This window comes from Onychomys torridus, chromosome 17 (assembly GCF_903995425.1).
Source record: "Onychomys torridus chromosome 17, mOncTor1.1, whole genome shotgun sequence".
Lineage (NCBI taxonomy): Eukaryota > Metazoa > Chordata > Mammalia > Rodentia > Cricetidae > Onychomys > Onychomys torridus.
Genome location: NC_050459.1, coordinates 52,674,525 through 52,690,732, shown reverse-complemented (window position 1 = coordinate 52,690,732; position 16,208 = coordinate 52,674,525). Strand labels below are relative to the sequence as shown.

Below are 16,208 nucleotides of genomic sequence, written 5' to 3'. Positions count from 1 at the left end.
ACTTCTGGGGACAGAGAGCTCTGGGAAAAAAAAGAGAGAGTCACCAGCCTCATGCAGAGGGAACAAGACATGCAGAAGGAAAGGGAAAAGCCACGAGTCACATGGTGACATGTAGAGGAATAGAAATGGGCTAATTTAAGTTATAAGAGCTAGTTAGAAACAAGCCTAAGCTATAGGCCAAACTTTTCTAATTAGTAATAAATCTCTGTGTTATGATTTGGGGGCTGGCAGTGCAAAAATGCCTGCTACAATGGCCCCCAAAGGGAACGGTACTATTTGGAGGAAGTGTGTCACTATGAAGGAAGGCTTTGAGGTCTCGTATATGCTTAACTTATCACCCTGTGTCTCAGTCCACTTCCTGTTGCCTCCAAGATGTAGGACTCTCAGCTACTTCTCCAGCACCATGTCTGCCTGTATGCCATCATGTTCTACCATGATAATAATGAAATAAACCTCTGAAAAGGTAAGCCACTCCATTAAATATTTTCCTTTATAAGAGTTGCTGTGGCTATGGTGTCTCTCCACAGCAGCAGAAACCCAAGACACCAGGATTACCTGCCTGGCTGTCTTGCTGGGCCAGGAAAGGGTTTTACTGTCTTTTTCAATAAATCAGAGGAGTGTAAGATACCCAAAGCTACATATGTGGTCAGGAGGGACTCTGAAATCAAAATCAAGGAGGATGTCTGAAATTGGGTACTGACAAGAATGACTGTATTTCCATCAATTTAGCCCATCTGAATGGTAACTTCAAAATTTATTATAATTTAATGATGAGATACCTAATATCCCAACATCACAAGTGGCTGGGCCATAAAGTATCTTTTTATTCTATCTGAAGAAAATTAGTTCAAAGAAATAGCAGAGATTGTCTGCTGGTCCCCTCCCACTTTTACCTCTTTTTCCACAGCCTTTTCTTCAATCAGTTGTTTTGTATCGGGGATTCCCTTTACTTTAATCCATAGAAACATCCCAGCCTTGGGAACATGCCACTCAGCCAAACCTACAAACAAAAAAGGAGACAGTATCTTCTAGACATTTCTGATGACACCAAACTTCCAGTTCCAACAGCACAGGTGCAGTGATTGGAAATAAGTACTTCTAGATAATGGGTTGCTGTGAAAGCATCTCAAAGATACGATTTGACAAGGCAGCCAAAATGATGCCTTGGGTTTATTTAAAGAACTCAGTGTTGGGGTCAGAGGCTGAATGTGGGGAGACAGTAGTTCCCATGTGCAGTGATTACTGTCAGCCTTCAGAGAGAGCAAGAAATTCAACCTGTCTCTCTGTCACACAGTTAGACTCACACCTAAGACAAATGGTGGTTCCAATTTTAAAGCTAATTCTTCAGTTCTTTCTGGAGTCTTCTTGGATTTCATAAATCCTATTATTCCTGTAATAGCCATGGATTAATTTCTGCAGAAATATAATTAATTGGGTTAAAAGTACTTAAATCCAATAATTCCAGATGCATCTACAAGCTTTACATGTAAATATGATGACAGAAAAACTGAGGAGAAAGGACAAGTATTTTGATTTTAATTACTTAAAAAATCTTGCCATTAATATTTTGTCACCACTCCTATACAAAATGGTAGAAAAACACTCTTATCATACAGATATAATTCTGTTTTAAGTGAAAACTTTGCAGAGAATGATAGATGACAGACACAAGGCACTGATATTTTTGACTTATTAATCTTTACACCATTTGTACTTTTAATGGTATAATTAAAACTGGGTAATTTAACATCCTAAATTCAAAGCAACAATAGAAAATATTAAGCAAATATGTGTGGCTAATGAATAGAAGGCAAAGGATTTAACAAATTTAAAATTATACTATACCATTTGTTTTTGTTTTTAGTTAGAAACAAAATTTTGAAACAACTAAAAATTTCTGAAAGTTTTTGTTGAAGATGGGTTTTATTCAGCTGCAGGTAATATTTCTGGTTAATTTTTTGACTGAAGTTTTTTTTTTTTTTTAAATTTCTTAAAACCATAAAATCTGTTGTCAACATGTATCCCAGGTGACAGAGTGCTTGCCTTGATTGCATGAGGACCCAGGTTCCATTGCCAGCACCTCATAAACTGGGTGTGGTGGTATACATCTGCAATTTCAGCATTTGGGAGCTGGAGGTAGGAGGACCAGAAGTTCAAGGCCAGGCTGGGCTACATGAGAACCTGACTTAAAAAAAAAAAAAAAATCTTGTGGCATGATGGCGGAGATGATAGAACTCAAGGGTTGACAATGTGGTACTTGATTATCCTTAGGGCCCCCCTTCCTTTGCCAGAACATACCTCCACTACTATCTCTCCCACACCAGGAGGACTGGTCACATGTTGTGTCTGTCTGTCATCCTGTGAAGGGGCCCCAAAGTAGCTTGACCATACAGCAGCCATGACAGGCTTAGGGGCCTAGACACAGCTTCTGTGGTAGGCTTACTGGCAGGCAACAACCAGATCCAGGAAAAGCCTTAAGCTGATACAACCCAGGGATCTACCCAGGGGTGAGGAAGTACCTGACATCCCAAACATTCCATTAGATAAAGTGGCCAAATGTCATAGAGTCTAGCACATGCACATTTTTTGTTTTACTGATACCACTAGACAATTGTCGGCCAATCAGGGTCCTGGACCCTGGACATCCCCTCACCCTAACCTCTGCTATGATAGAAACTCTGCTCCACCTGAGCTCAGGGCTCTCTGCTCTCACCACTGTGTCTGACAGACAAAGGGACCAAGCTCTGGAGCTTGAAATAAAGGCTCTTTGCTTTTACATGCGGGATTCGGTCTTTGTGGTGGTCTTTTGGGGGTCCTCATGATCTGGGCATAACAATCTACTCTTAGAGATGCTATTGTTTATATTTATATTAAAGCCAGATGCTCTCCACTCACCACTTAACCACTTGTCTGCAGCTGCTAATATTGCAGTCCTCTGGTCCTTGTAGAAGTCAATAGTTCTAGGAGGCAATGACAAGGATTATGAGTTCAGAACAAGGACTCAAGAAGAGCTCTGGACACCAGCCTGCAAGCATGTTTCCTGCTTTGATTGCAACATCGACTGCTTCATAAGAGAACACAGTATTGCTTTGACACAGGTACTAAAAAACTTTAAAAAATATTCTTTCCCCCTTTATTATAGAGAAGTTAAAAGAATAAAAATTAACATAGCAAAATCCATTTCTCTATAAAATATGGAGTTTAGATGTAGCGGAGGTAGCAGGACAGGCCTTTGTGTTTAGTTGACTGAAGTGATGTCATCTTCAGTGAAGGAGGACACTGGAGATCAAAGACAGCTGCACTGGAATGCTGAGTCACTGGTCTAGGAACAGGGACCAGTCTCTGCTTGTTTCTATGTGACTAGGGAAATACCACATTTACATAACAAAAGCAATTCATGACTTGCTGTGAGATACCGACCAGGCAAAGGGCACTTTCACTCAGTCTTACTTGAATCAGTTCCTATGTCCTCAGCTGATTACCCATTAAAATGTTTATGTGTGTGGATAGTTTTTCAACTAAATCGGTGACCCCTAACCTGAGTCACTGTGGTGTTGGTGTGGGTGGACAGTAGCTCAGGCTAGACCTTGAATGCTGCTGAGGAGACTTTTTATGTGAAAAGCAACTAAAAGAAAGAGACTATTCTGTTTGTGTGACTTGGGACCTTTAAGAAGGAAGAATAAAGGGGATAGAGACGCGGCTCAATGGTTATGAACAGTTGCTACTCTTGCAGAGGACCTGGGTAAGGTTTCCAGCACAGACCTAACAGTTTATCATCATCCCCTAACTAGTTCACAACCGTCTGTAATTCTGGTCCCAGGGGAGCCAGTGTCTGCTTCTGGCCTCCCAAGCACCTGGCATAGGGTTCACAAACATATACAAGCAAACATTCATATACACAAACTAAAAATAGATAAATCTTTACAAGAGAAGGAAGAATAATAAATCAGAACTCGGGATCGTTTGTACTTTGTATTCCAGGCTCCTATTTTGTTCACAAAAGTCTTAACAGCAGACACAGTACCTGTCAATGTGAGCCAGGAAGCCCCCTTCTCCCCATTGGTAGAGAAGCTGTGATACCATCAGCTGAAAGACAGGACAGTCAAAACGGCAGGTCAGAGTTCATTCTCAAAACCGAGTTTGTGCTTTCGAAACACACAAGGCAGTCACTTCAGCTTGCATGCCAACACACAAAAGGGTGCAGCAAGGAGCCTGGGGTCCTATCAGTCACTTCAACAAACTCCCATTAAAAACCAGGACGGCAACAGTACACAGAAGCATGTGGGCCTGAGTGCAGACCCCAGCGCCTTTGCAAAGTGCTGAGCATAACGGTGTACACTTACAACTCTAGTGCAGGGTGGGAGGTTGGGAGGTGGGGGGGGGGTGGTTAGGAACAGGGGAAATTCCTGAGGCTGGCTAGTGAGCAGGCTGCAGGTTCAGTGAGAGAGCTTGTCTCAAAATAAATAAGTAAATAAATAAATGGACACCCGATGCTGACCTCTGGCCTAGACGTGCCCATGTGCATACAAATGACCACAAACACACACAAACAAAAAACAAAGCAAAAGTTCCCTCAAATACAGAGCTTTATTATGTGCCAGGCTCTATTATGACTATTAATATAGATCTGAGTATTTGAACCTTCACAATCATTAAAGGTTAGTTCTGTTTAGCCGATAAGGAGACTGAAGCAGAAAGACATCATTTTCTTTATGTCAAACAACTGATCATAGAGCTTGGATTCCAAGACGAATTTTCCAGCTCTAGGTCCATGCTATTGACTCCTGGGCTAGAATGCCTCTGCATATTTGAAAACATGCATAATATTCTCTTTCTTTCCTTTTTGGTGGTGTGAGGGATCAAACCCAAGTCTGAATGACTGCTAAGTGTATTCTAAACCACAAAGCTATATCCTTAGTCCTCTAAACATATAGGGCAGGTATATTCTACTAAATATTGAGAGATTTTATATTTAAGATGGAGGAACTCTAAATGTTATAATAAGCTTTTGTTGATAAGGTATAAAACTATGAGAAAAGTTCTTTGTTCGGTGAAACACTGGGATGTCTATAGAATGAACAACATAAAGCATGTGTCCTGTGAGATATAAACTTTGTGTTTTGAGGGCCAAAGATCTGGTTCAGTCAGTAAAGTATTTGGTACTCAAATACAAGGACCTGAGTTCGGATTATCCAAGTGAAAAGTCCGACGCAGCCGCAGGAAAATGTAACCCCAACACTGGGGAGCTGGATACAGGAGAATCCATGGGGCTTACTGACCAGCCAGTCTAGCCAACTAGGTGAGCTCTGGGCTCAATAAAAGACTTTGTCTCAAAAAGTAACATGGAGAGCAGTTAAGGAAGACATCTGGAGACTGCTGATCTGCATACACAGGTGCACACATGTGCAAATGCATGAACAAATGCAAGCATTCACGCAAGCTCTAATTCTCAAGATTATAATAATTTCCAAATCCAGGCCTTTTTCAAAGCTTGAGAGGAAATTTATACACTCTCCCTACTTAACTTTATTTTAATTAAAATGCTTTCTGATGAACCGCTGAGGAATGGACAGGAAGACACTGAACAGGCTTGGTTTCTTCACATCATTATAAGTACCAACACAATGAAGCCTAAGTTTGAATTAGGCCATCAGATTCAGTTCTATTTTGTTTAGCTCTACATAGGTTTTTTTATGGTTTTTTTTTTTAAGATTTATTTATTTATTATGTATACAGTGTTCTGCCTGCATGCATGCCTGCACACCAGAGGAGGGCACCAGATGTCACTATAGATGGCTGTGAGCCAACATATGGGTACTGGGAATTGAATTCAGGACCTCTGGAAGAGCAGCCAGTGCTCTTAACTTCTGAGTCATCTCTCCAGCCCCCCTTTTTAAATGTTGATTAATTGACTGACTTTGAGTGTTCTCCCAGAGACCCAGATGACCCAGATGAGTTTGCCCTGAATTGTGAGGACTCTGGGCAGGCAGCATAATGACACTAGCTTAAATGATTTCTCATCTGCTGCTTAGATTAAACCTCTGCAGCTGCTGGTCTGCTAATTCTGTCTTGGAAATGGAGATTCAGCATTTGATTTTTCTTCCCTGTCAACTTAAGTCAATCTTATTTGCCTACATCTGATTCTGATAAACAAACAAACAAACAAACAAACAATCCTAAATAGTGCTTACCTGTGAGAAAGTGCAGGGATGTAGTGTTGAAACTTGTGTGTGTAAAACAATCCTCTCTATCAAGGACTTGGGGCCAGTCATAAACCCTACTCTCAACCTACACAGGAAGAGAAAAGGCTTTATACCGATCCCACATAAACAAGTAATTGAATCATTTTGGTGATTTCACTAGGGACAAATAGACCTTGATGACTTAAATAGTCTTATCAAAGTACTTACTTCTCACTTCAAAAATACTTAAATTTAAGTATGTCTGATAACACAATACAAGTATTATCAAGAATTTCTCAACCTGGTATTCTAATAGCGGTTTCCAAAATGCTGATCATCCTCCTGCAATGTACACTACTAGCCAAGTATCTTTGAACACTGGCAATCATAATACTCATTGTAAAAATAATACTCAAGTGAAATACTTGAAAGGGTACAGGCCACTCATGCCTGTTAATGATGAAGTGTATTTTCAGGCAAATGGAATACAAGCCTTCCAATGAGAAGAAGCTCTTGAACTATAAGACTTGAGGCTTGCTTCATGTTAGAGATGGGAGCCTTACCCAGAGGAGATGATCTTGGAGAAGGTGTCGGCTCTGATCACACGCCCATCGACATCCATGGAGAGAAAGGTTGGGATCCAGGGCTTAAAATAGAAAGGAAACCACTGTTGGTTTGCAAACTCTGATCGGGGCAAGGCTGCTCTGCACAGAGTGGAGAAGACAGTCACAATCACAGCCTGGGCACACACAGCAGTGATGTCTTCCCTTTGTCTAGGCCTTCAGACCTCAGGGTTTCTCTGCTGAATACACTCGCAAAGCTTCCCTTACTGGCTCAGGATATCATTACTATGAATCTGGAGAAACTTCCAACAGGCCCTCTTTCCCCCCTTGGGACTGAAATCTGGGGTTATTAGATTTAGATGAAGGACCCAAGAGAAATGAGTTGAGACAAGATGACCTGTTTGGTGGTGTTCAGATACAATGGTGATCCTTGGAACTGATTAGAAAGATAAAAACTGATGTGAAGGCAGGTGAGAAATTTAGTTAATGCTGCATGGTAACACAGAAGGGACTCCAGCCATCCTGAGCGTGGCAAACATGGCTTGGGCAGGCCTCGTCCTTCTCTCTGATTCCTCTTGCCTTGCTAAAAGCCATTAGATTACGTTCCTAAAGCAAGGCCCCTAGATCTATTCCCTTATTTGGCCAATCTCTCCTACTGAGGGGGACTGTCAAGGTGCGGCTATCCAAGTACTGAAGTCTAGAAATCCAAAGCCCCCTTTGGCTCACCTAATTAACATGCCAAATAAAGTTGAATACCTCATCATAACACTGGGTCTCCCACTTTACCTTTATAGCCTGTCATTTGTCTCCTCTCTATCCAGAAGCAGACCTTGTATCCTGCCCATGCGCCAGGACAAACATTCCTTCCTCATCTCTCTGGTTCTCTTCCGCTTCTCCCCCACTCTCTATCTCCTGTCTTTGCCTCTTATTCCCTGCCCTCTGTCCCTCTGGGGCACATGAATCTCCTTTGAGCTGTGGCAGTGGTCTTGGGGTTCCTGAGCCAACTTTTCCCTACAGACACTAAGATTTTCTTTGAAAGTAGGGCCCAGTGAGAAAGGGGTTCATAGTCACACTCAGGGAGGGAGGGCAGGGCAAATCATGCTCTGCAAAACTATGCAGCCAAGAACAGACAATGTAAAGAGAGGAGCTGAATCCAACTGTAGGATGGTTGTCTGTGGTCACGAGGGCATGTACTGGTTAGGCCTGCCTGTACCACTGCGACTGCCCACTAGAAGACGGTTTTCATGAAGTGTAGCATACGCTTACAGTGAGGATGGCTTAAGAAATCCTTGATGCTTCAGGTAAGGCTCGGAGCATGTGATGAGGGTGCAGTTACGTGGCTTCCGAGTTTCCTTCTGTATCTACGGAGAGCGTTGAGCACAGTCCTGTCTCCCCTTCAGCTTGGATACTCTCTCCTCCCCCTTAGCTAGCATTCATGTCAGGTATTGTTGCCAGACTGAAGGTGAAATATAAGAAACTGAAGGGTCCAGGAACACAGAACTATAAAATGACCAGCTTAAGAGGTAAAAACTGACAGTCATCAGCTCTAAAGGTTAACTGCTAACAACGGCTCTCTGCTTTACAGCCAGCTCCTCTGTCAACAGCCAGGGGTTAACTTTTAACCCCCTTGCCCCTTATAGCCAACAACTGCCTGGACCCAAGTTAACTTTCAATAGTTGTTTCTATGTGACTTTTAACACAGCCTCAGAATTCCAATATTTGCTGTGGTCTCAGCTAGTGGATAAGCTTTTGTGTCCCATGGTGTTTTGTTTATTTTTTTTTTAATTTTTAATTTTTTTCTGGAGTAAAGTTTGCTTCTGGTTTAATAAACTTTGATGGTCGATTCTCCATTATTTGAGACCTTGGACCCAACAAAACCAATGTCATGGCCCTCATTTGATGTCTGAGGTAATGTGAAACAGGATTTGGAGTTCAGCACCGCCAGCCTGATAGGCTCTGCTCATCTAAATACATGTTTCAGAGAACTAGCTACTCTTCTAAAGGGAACTGACTTCTAGAAGGAACATTAATACACAAAAGAAAACTGGCAAGACTGTGAGACTGAAAAACTATACAGAATGCACTAAGTATGTATTCAAGTTCATTGTGAGAACAAGAAGTACATTTGACTCAAGTCCGGTTCCCTTTCAATGCAGCTAATAACTTACCACAAATGATCTTTCAATAGTGACATAAGCCCACGGGATCACATACCTTGTTGAACTGGAGAAAATAGTAAGGATCGTCTTCTATGATGAGGAAATCATATTTCCTTGCAAGCTAAAAGGTTCAAACAGTATATTTATTTCTTAAGAGCTGTCTGAAATGAAAATGATTGGAATCACAGTTCTTTAGTCTCATTCACCCACTCATGAACGGTTGAGTTCCTGATATCCTAGACTTTGATGTTAGAGATGAATGAGTTGCTAAAGGCTCTTTTTCTCATAAAGACAGAATGTGCATAAGCCAGTTGGGTGAGAATTAAATAGAGGTCACATCTGTTGGAGAGTGATAGGATAGTGTGCTGACTAGTCTTAAGTCGACTTGACACAAGCTAGAATTATCTGAAAGGAGGGACTCTCAATTGAGAAAATGCCTCCGCGAGGTGTAAGGTATTTTCTTTATTAGTTATTGATGGGGGAGGGCCCAGTCCATTTTGGGTGGTTCCTTCCCTGGGCTGGTGGTCCTGGGTTCTATAAGAAAGCAGGCTGAGTAAGCCATGCGGATCAAGTCAGTAAGCAGCATCCCTCCAAGGCCTCTGTATCAGCTCCTGCTTTCAGGTTCCTGCTCTGCTTGAGTTCCTGTCCTGACTTCCTTTTGATGAAGAACTGTGATATAGAAGCATTAGCCAAATAAACCCTTTCCTCTACAAATTGCTTTGGTCATAGTGTTTCATCACAGCAAAGAGTAACCCCAACTAAGACAGAAAATTACTCTGGTCAAACCTCTGGGGAGCCCTCTTCCTGGCAAGGTAACACTAGAACTCAAGATGATCAGAATAAATTAGTTATGCAAATTTAAGGAAGATGATTCTACACTGAAGGATGGAGTGAACAAAAACTTGGGGTGATTAAAAAGACCGAAGAGGACAACATGGCTTTGGTATATAGGGTGCAGCTGAGATGCAGAGAAAGGGGGAGGGAGAGACAGAAAGAGAGATTGAGAATCGAGTAATGCTATCACACAGCTTTACTAACTCGTAACAAAATTATTTAACTTTCGGAATTTTGAAAGCCACGGCCAGCTTTTCATTTACCATACAGCAGGGGCTAGGACTGGTTGCCATTCAAACAGTGACCAGTTAGACACTATGAATCAAATGCAGCAGGGTGAGTGATGAGGTCCTACTGTTATACAGTGTGCACAGACAGTGGCTTAGGAAGTGGGGGTAGGAATAGTGATGGAGAAAAGGGATCAACTTAGAGGACCTTGGTAGTGGAGTCCACAGGACGAATTGAATGCAACAAGGGAGAAGAGAGAGAAAAAGAGAAAAGAAGGTAATTGTTTATGGACATTATTAATGAGGCTTGAGAGTGTGAAGGGGCTGGTTGTACATGAGAGGTTTAGGGTTGGGGTTCAGGAAAAGCTAGGAGTTCTGTTTGGGCCAGGTTATGCTTGAAATGCCATTGGTCATCAACAGAGATATCACAATGATACATAAGTTGGAGTTCAGGGAAGAGATGGAGCTGAGCGAGAGGGAAATCACCTTATGCAAAATGAAATTCATAATCATGGAACTGGGTAATGCTATCATAGAGGAATATGTAGACAGTACAGCTCAGGAAAGATCCCAGGGGAGAAAAAATAGAATATAAATATCAAAGCAATATCTTGAACCTTTGTTTTTTTTCCAGGTGAAAGGCACTAGTTGAAAACTGACTGGGATTCCACTGCACATGATTAGGTTCTGTTAAATGTAGTTAAATGGGACTTAACATTTATTTTTAAAGCAATTTATAGAGAAAGGTAATGAACTCAGGTAGAGCAGCAAGACTTTACAGAGGCTTTTTATCTTATTTTTTTCAGAATTTTGTATAGCTCTGTATATGCTTGATATTAAAAAATGGCAAAAATACAAGGCAGCATAGGTACCTACAGCGATCTTAGAATCAAGAGTCCCCTGTCATTTTTCAAAAAATTCTTTGTAGCCCGGAATGACAATGAGTAGCAAATAGATCCAGCAAGTCTAAAATACAGGGCCAACACCAACATCCAGTAATGGAAACCAAATGTGTTCCCGTAACAGGTTGTCAAGAATGGCATTTTTTTTTCATGTATTAAAATGCCAATTAGGTTGGGGATTTAGCTCAGTGGTAGAGTGCTTGCCTAGCAAGCACAAGGCCCTGGGTTTGGTCCTCAGCTCTGGGGGAAAAAAAAGCCAATTAAGTGAAAGTAAATTCAGGAACAAAAGATATGGCAATTATTGTGTATCACTTTAGTAGGAATCTTGGCATAGATGAAGGAGTCCCTTTTATTAAAAGGTATCTTCCCTGAAAACAAGGGGATTATAAGAAAAGCAACTTGAATTGAAGACTCTCCCCAAAGATAAACAAGAAGCCAGAACACATCCTTGTCACCCTCTTGTAAATACCTCATAGATTTCCTTCTTGCGGTCACCTGTCAACGAGTAGCCTGTAGGGTTGTTGCCATTTGGGACCGTATACAGAAATTTTGGAGTCTTTTTCATGGGATCCTTGGAATCTTCTGGTTTCCACTGTGAAAGTATTCTTTTGAGAGCCTCTGGAATAATCCCATGCTCATCACTGGGGACATTAATAATGTTGCCACCCAAAGGTTTCATCTGTGGAGGACAAAAGAAAGCCCAAGAATACAGCATGATTGCTAAATGCAAGCACAATTTTCTTTTTTAAGAAAGTGTCAAGAACGGTCGGTACTGGTCATGCCCTTGAATATGTAAACTGTACTCAGCTCCAAGCTCTGGAGGGTTGAGCTGTATATTGCAATCCTACTATTCCTCTGAAGTCAGCAACAGCTCCTGTCTATTCCCGTGGGAAGGCTTACGCTTCTTAGTCTCATCTGTATTAAGCTTGGTCATGTGAGTCTTATTCTGGTCCACAAAAGGCGAGCAGCAATTAATGTGCTCTTCTTCCCTAAGCAGAAACTTTAAAACACCAGCTCTCGGTTGTCTATGTGTTTTTCCATTGGCTCCAAGACTGGCAATGTGCCAAACCAAGGATACTTCTGTGAGGTTGGGGCTTGGAAAGAAGACACCAGAAAGCAAGCTGCGGTAGCCTTGGGCTGGGTGTGCAGTATGAGAGAAATAAAGCTTGACAGCTGCCAGCACACGAGACATGCCTCCTCTGACGGAATTATCTTACAAGAGATAGAACATGTTCATCAGTACCTATGGGTAATTATGGGCAACATCATATGCATTCTGCAATGCTGTGACAAAGTTCCCAGACAAAACTATTTAAGGAAGGACAGATTTATATAGGCTTATGGTTTCCAAGATTTCAGTCCTGGTGACAGGGAGAGCATATAGCTCACATCATAGTGGTCAGGAAAAGAGAGAGAGGGTGAGGGGAAGGAGTAGAGGTAAGGAGTAGGGGGAGGGAGGGAAGAGATACACACACACACACACACACACAGAGAGGGAGAGAGAGAGAGAGAGAGAGAGAGAGAGAGAGAGAGAGAGAGAGGGAGAGAGAGAGAATTCTCAGGTTAATCAGGCCGACAACCAACACTAGCCATTACATCTCTCTAGGCAGATTGGTAAGATTGATGGTTAGGAAGTTCTTATTACAAGTGGAATTTCCTTCACAGATGCAGAGACCCACAGCCAGACATTATGTGGAGATAGAGTTTAAATTGGAGGTTTCCACCAAATCCCTTTCCCTCAGGGAAGACTGTGGAAGAGGAGGTGGAAAGATAGTAAGAGTCAGAGGGAGTGGGGGACACCAAGAGAACAAGACACTCCGAATCAACTAACCAAGGCACATTGCAACACAAATTGCTAAATGGTCTTATTAATAAAGAAGTCCACAAAAGAAAAAAAGAAAACAAACAAACAAACAAACAAACCCCGGAGCCAGACATTGGGGTAAAAACTGAAAGATCAGAGGAATAGCACAAGACAGGCACAAGTTCTTACCTCTAGGAAATCCTCAGCCCAAGAAAGCTACTTCCTGTATACTCACGCCTTACATACCTTTCTGTGCCCTGCCATCTTATTTCCTCTCTCCACTCAGCTACATCACTTCCTCTTCCCACCCAGCTCTATCACTTCCTGTCTATCTGTACAGACCTCCAGACCTCTATGGTTAACTAGTGCTAGGATTAAAGGCATGTGTCACCACTCTTTTGCCTCTATGTCTAATCTAGTGGCTGGCTCTGTCCTCTAATCCCCAGATAAGTTTATTAGGGGATTTATTAGTTTATTATAATTTCAAGCACAACATATTGGGGTACACAATATATCACCACAGCACATATGAGGCCAGAGACTGAAGCAGCAAGCACAGGACCCACATGGGACTGCACCAGTTCTTCTGAGTGTGTATTATAGCTATTAGCTTAGTTTTCTTATGTGGTTCCTGACTCTTGTGCCTGCTCTTGGGACCCTTTTCTGTTGAGTTCCTGTGTCCAACTTTGACATGAAAGTTTTTGCTTCATCTTATTTTGCATTATTTTTGTCATGTTTGGTTATCTCTTAGAATTCTTTTCTAATGAGAGACAGGAAGAGAGTGGATCTGTAGGGGAGGGGAGATGGGGAGAAACTGGCAAGAGGAGAGGGAGGGGAAACTATAATCAGGATACGTTGGATGAGAAAAGCATCTATTTTCAATTTTCAGTTCTACCACCCTAACAATTGTGGACAACTAGACTTAATTATTGCATATGATGAGGATAATTCCTGTGCTTCTTTGAGGTGGAAAACTGCCACAGTGCCCAGAACTATTCCTTATATCACTGGACAGTTTTAAACTCCCCATTAGTTCCTGTTGCACTTCCTGTTGGTGCTCCAGTTTGTAGACGTGGCCATCCTAAAATGGATGCCCCAAACCAACCTAACAGTGCGGCGAGGCAGATCCTCCCCTCTTCCTGCGTGTTGCAGCCTCACGGCCTTAACACTAGAGTAGGAACTTTGTTCACAGGTACAGTAAACTGACATGTAACATGGCTGTACTTAGGCACTTGGCCATGAAAAAGCATGTTGTTGTAAATTAAGTCACATTTGATATGAAACATTAGAAATTGGACATGGTTTCTATACAGTGTGATTTCGGGACATACTCCTTTCCGTTTTAAAGAAGAAATGGGGCGTGCTCACTGTGTCCCATACACTTTTTAGGAGCCTCTGGGTCACAGATGAAGATGATAATTATAATTTGTAGTGGACAGATACTGGGTTTTTTTGTTTGTTTATATCCTCCTATTGGTGTGAATTCAAGGAAAAACAGCACAAAATCGAATCTGGTTTGGAAACGTAAGCGCACTTTACAGAATATATAATTTCAAGCACCAAGGTATATCATACGCATACAAATAGGAAGGTAACATCTCCCCTATGCACAATACAGTGTTTGAAGTCATTAAGCCCCACAAAGCACAGCCGGCCTCACAGCACACTCACTCACACATAACCTCAGACACTTCTGTCTGAAACTCAACCACAGATTAAGTTAACTTAACCATATGATTTAAAACACCCAGGTCAAATTCAATATATTTAGTCAAAATAATTCCATTTACTTAAACCTTCTTTTTAAACTAAAACTTTTACCTACCCCTAACCCCCCTTTGCCTTCCCCATAACTCCTATCCTGGATGTTTCAAAACATATCATGGTGCTGTAGAGAGAACTTTTTTTCCTGTAACACAAACCAATCATTTCTGCTTGGTGCCAAGGAATTGGAACACACTCTCCCCTGACTCCTTAAACTTATGACCATATGGTGGTAGTAGTTCATTGCTGTTGAGAGTAAATAACTAAAAATATTCACAGGATTCCAGAAAACTTAAATGAAACCAAAGACTTTCTAAAAGCAATTTAATACAGAATGCCTTTTTTCTTGGTCTACTTCCGTGTGTGTGTGTGTGTGTGTGTGTGTGTGTGTGTGTGTGTGTGTGTGGTGCATGCACAGACACAAGGTTGATGTTGGGAAATCATCCTCTATTGATCTTCCACCTTGTTCGTTAAGTCAGGGACTCTCCATCCAATCCAGAATCCTGACACATAGCTAGTTAGATAGCCAGCCGGCTCTGGGGGTTCCTAGGCTCTACCCTCTGAGTCTGGAATTACAGATAGGTCTCACTTCCACCAGAATTTATTTGAATTCTGGGCATCTGAATTTTGTTCTCTCCTTGCAGGAGCCAACATTTTAATCCCTAAAATGCCTCCTCAGTCCCCTAAACTGCCTTTTCAAAAAAACTCAATTTTCTTTTATAGAACAGCAGCTTTGACCCTAGTGTTTTGATGCTAATATGATTAACAACATATCACACACTCAGAATTAAACTGTCACACAATCAAGCATCATGTTAAACTGTAATCAAAGTGACTTTACTGTGAGAGACAGGTTGGGGATCAAATGGCTGCTCAGATGGTCATAAACCACACAAGTTTGAAACACATGACACTATTAAGCTTTGTTGCAAAGGAAGAACCCTTCTCTTAAAAAAGGTCTTTGTGTGGCCGGGCAGTGGTGGCACACACCTTTAATCCCAGCACTCAGGAGGCAGAGGCAGGCGGATCTCTGTGAGTTCGAGGCCAGCCTGGTTTACGGAGCGAGAAACAAAACAAAACAAAAAAACAAACAAACAAAAAGGTCTATGTGGCAACAGATATTCTAAAGGGGTGGAAGAAACTTGCTCTTTTGTAAAAATATGTACTTACGGCATAAAGGGTGCCTGTAAACAAAGGTTCGTTTACGAGGATAGTGTCTCCAGGATTGATGAGCATTTCAAACACCTGACAAAAGAAGCATAGGTTAGCGAGGAAAGAATAGCTCCCATTCTGAGGACATCGTTTGTGCTCACAGGATCTAGCGGGGGTGTTGGAAATTTCCTGTAAGGGCTAGGCAATAACTGCTGTGTGAGCCACAGTGTTTCTGATGCAGCTGCTCTATAGTGAGAGAGCAGTCACAGGCAAAGTGTAACAACTGAGAGCATCGGAGTGCCAATAAAACTTTATTTACCAACTTAGCTAATGGTCTGGAGTTTGCTACCCAGCAGTTTGTTGACCCCTTCTGCAGGGTAACATGAAAAAGAACATAACTGGTTTGGCTCCTAAAACCCATCTGTCTCTTTTATTGCTTTTTGGAAAATGTGTTGGATATCGACTATGGATCAGGCCAGGGAAGAGTACTGGAGATAAAATCCTGGGCAAAAGGAGCAGGTTCCTACTCTCATGAGGTCGCTGGTCCCTCTGGGAGAGCCAGAGACTAATCAGATAATTATCCCAATCGAGAGGCCAATTGGTGGGGGCATCTCATTGCAG

At 41.9% G+C, this 16,208-nt stretch overlaps 1 protein-coding gene across 3 annotated transcripts in view; it reads right to left on the bottom strand.

Moving 5' to 3' along the window:
- The window catches only part of Aadat (aminoadipate aminotransferase), a 41,450-nt gene that overhangs the window by 6,574 nt on the left and 18,668 nt on the right, over positions 1 to 16,208 (bottom strand). For 2 of the 3 annotated variants that reach the window (XM_036166821.1, XM_036166823.1), the window contains exons 4-11: positions 15,606 to 15,680; positions 11,337 to 11,546; positions 8,960 to 9,025; positions 6,746 to 6,828; positions 6,192 to 6,288; positions 4,025 to 4,086; positions 2,896 to 2,960; positions 894 to 1,000 (exon numbers count right to left, since the gene is read on the bottom strand). In XM_036166821.1, coding sequence (XP_036022714.1) covers positions 894 to 1,000; positions 2,896 to 2,960; positions 4,025 to 4,086; positions 6,192 to 6,288; positions 6,746 to 6,828; positions 8,960 to 9,025; positions 11,337 to 11,546; positions 15,606 to 15,680 — 765 coding nt within the window. The remainder of the gene's footprint in view (positions 1 to 893; positions 1,001 to 2,895; positions 2,961 to 4,024; positions 4,087 to 6,191; positions 6,289 to 6,745; positions 6,829 to 8,959; positions 9,026 to 11,336; positions 11,547 to 15,605; positions 15,681 to 16,208) is intronic. The other variant, XM_036166822.1, reaches the window with a different exon arrangement.